General features: G+C 43.3%; 1 protein-coding gene across 1 annotated transcript in view; it reads left to right on the top strand.

Moving 5' to 3' along the window:
• Window positions 1-587, top strand: part of LOC101341804 (transmembrane protein 192) — a 32468-nt gene that overhangs the window by 10310 nt on the left and 21571 nt on the right. The window contains exon 3 of the mRNA XM_023725467.1: window positions 8-138. Within this exon, the coding sequence (XP_023581235.1) occupies window positions 8-138 (131 nt within the window). The remainder of the gene's footprint in view (window positions 1-7; window positions 139-587) is intronic.

Genomic DNA, 587 nt, shown 5'->3' with positions numbered 1-587 from the left:
TTATTTTGTGGATCCTGCATGTGCTCCTTGAACGCTACATCCAGTATCACCACAGCAAAGTAAGGAACCGAGGCTATAACACGATCTACCGATCGACAAGGCATCTTAAAAGACTTGCGCTAATGGTCCACTCCACAGGTGAGCTTTGTCCTCTTTCCCGACTTTTCTGTGGCTTGCTTGAGTGGCAACTATGACAGCAGAAAGAAAATGTAAAGTTTGATTTTCTGATCAAACATATCTCCCACTTCTGTGAGAGTGACATCACCACTGAAAATTATATCACCTTCATGTCTTGAAGGGAGTCCCTGGCTGGCGCAAACAGTTAAGCGCTCAGCTACTAACCTAAAGACTGGCAGTTCGAATCCACCTAGAGGTGCCTTGGAAGAAAGGCTTGATGATCTACGTCTGAAAGCTCACAGCCGTTGAAAACCCTATGGAGCAGTTCTAGTCAGAAGCACCTGGGCTCTCCACAAGTCGGAATCAGCACCATGGCAACTGGTTTTTTTTTTTTAAGTGTCTTGAAGTTTTTGTTATAATTTGTAGAGCCTTAAATTTTCATTTGAAATCTGTATTTGTTACGAACATGG

This window comes from Trichechus manatus, unplaced genomic scaffold, assembly GCF_000243295.1.
Source record: "Trichechus manatus latirostris isolate Lorelei unplaced genomic scaffold, TriManLat1.0 scaffold00315, whole genome shotgun sequence".
Taxonomy (NCBI): domain Eukaryota; kingdom Metazoa; phylum Chordata; class Mammalia; order Sirenia; family Trichechidae; genus Trichechus; species Trichechus manatus.
Note: the sequence above shows the minus strand (reverse complement) of the source record. Positions and strands in the feature narration are given on the sequence as shown.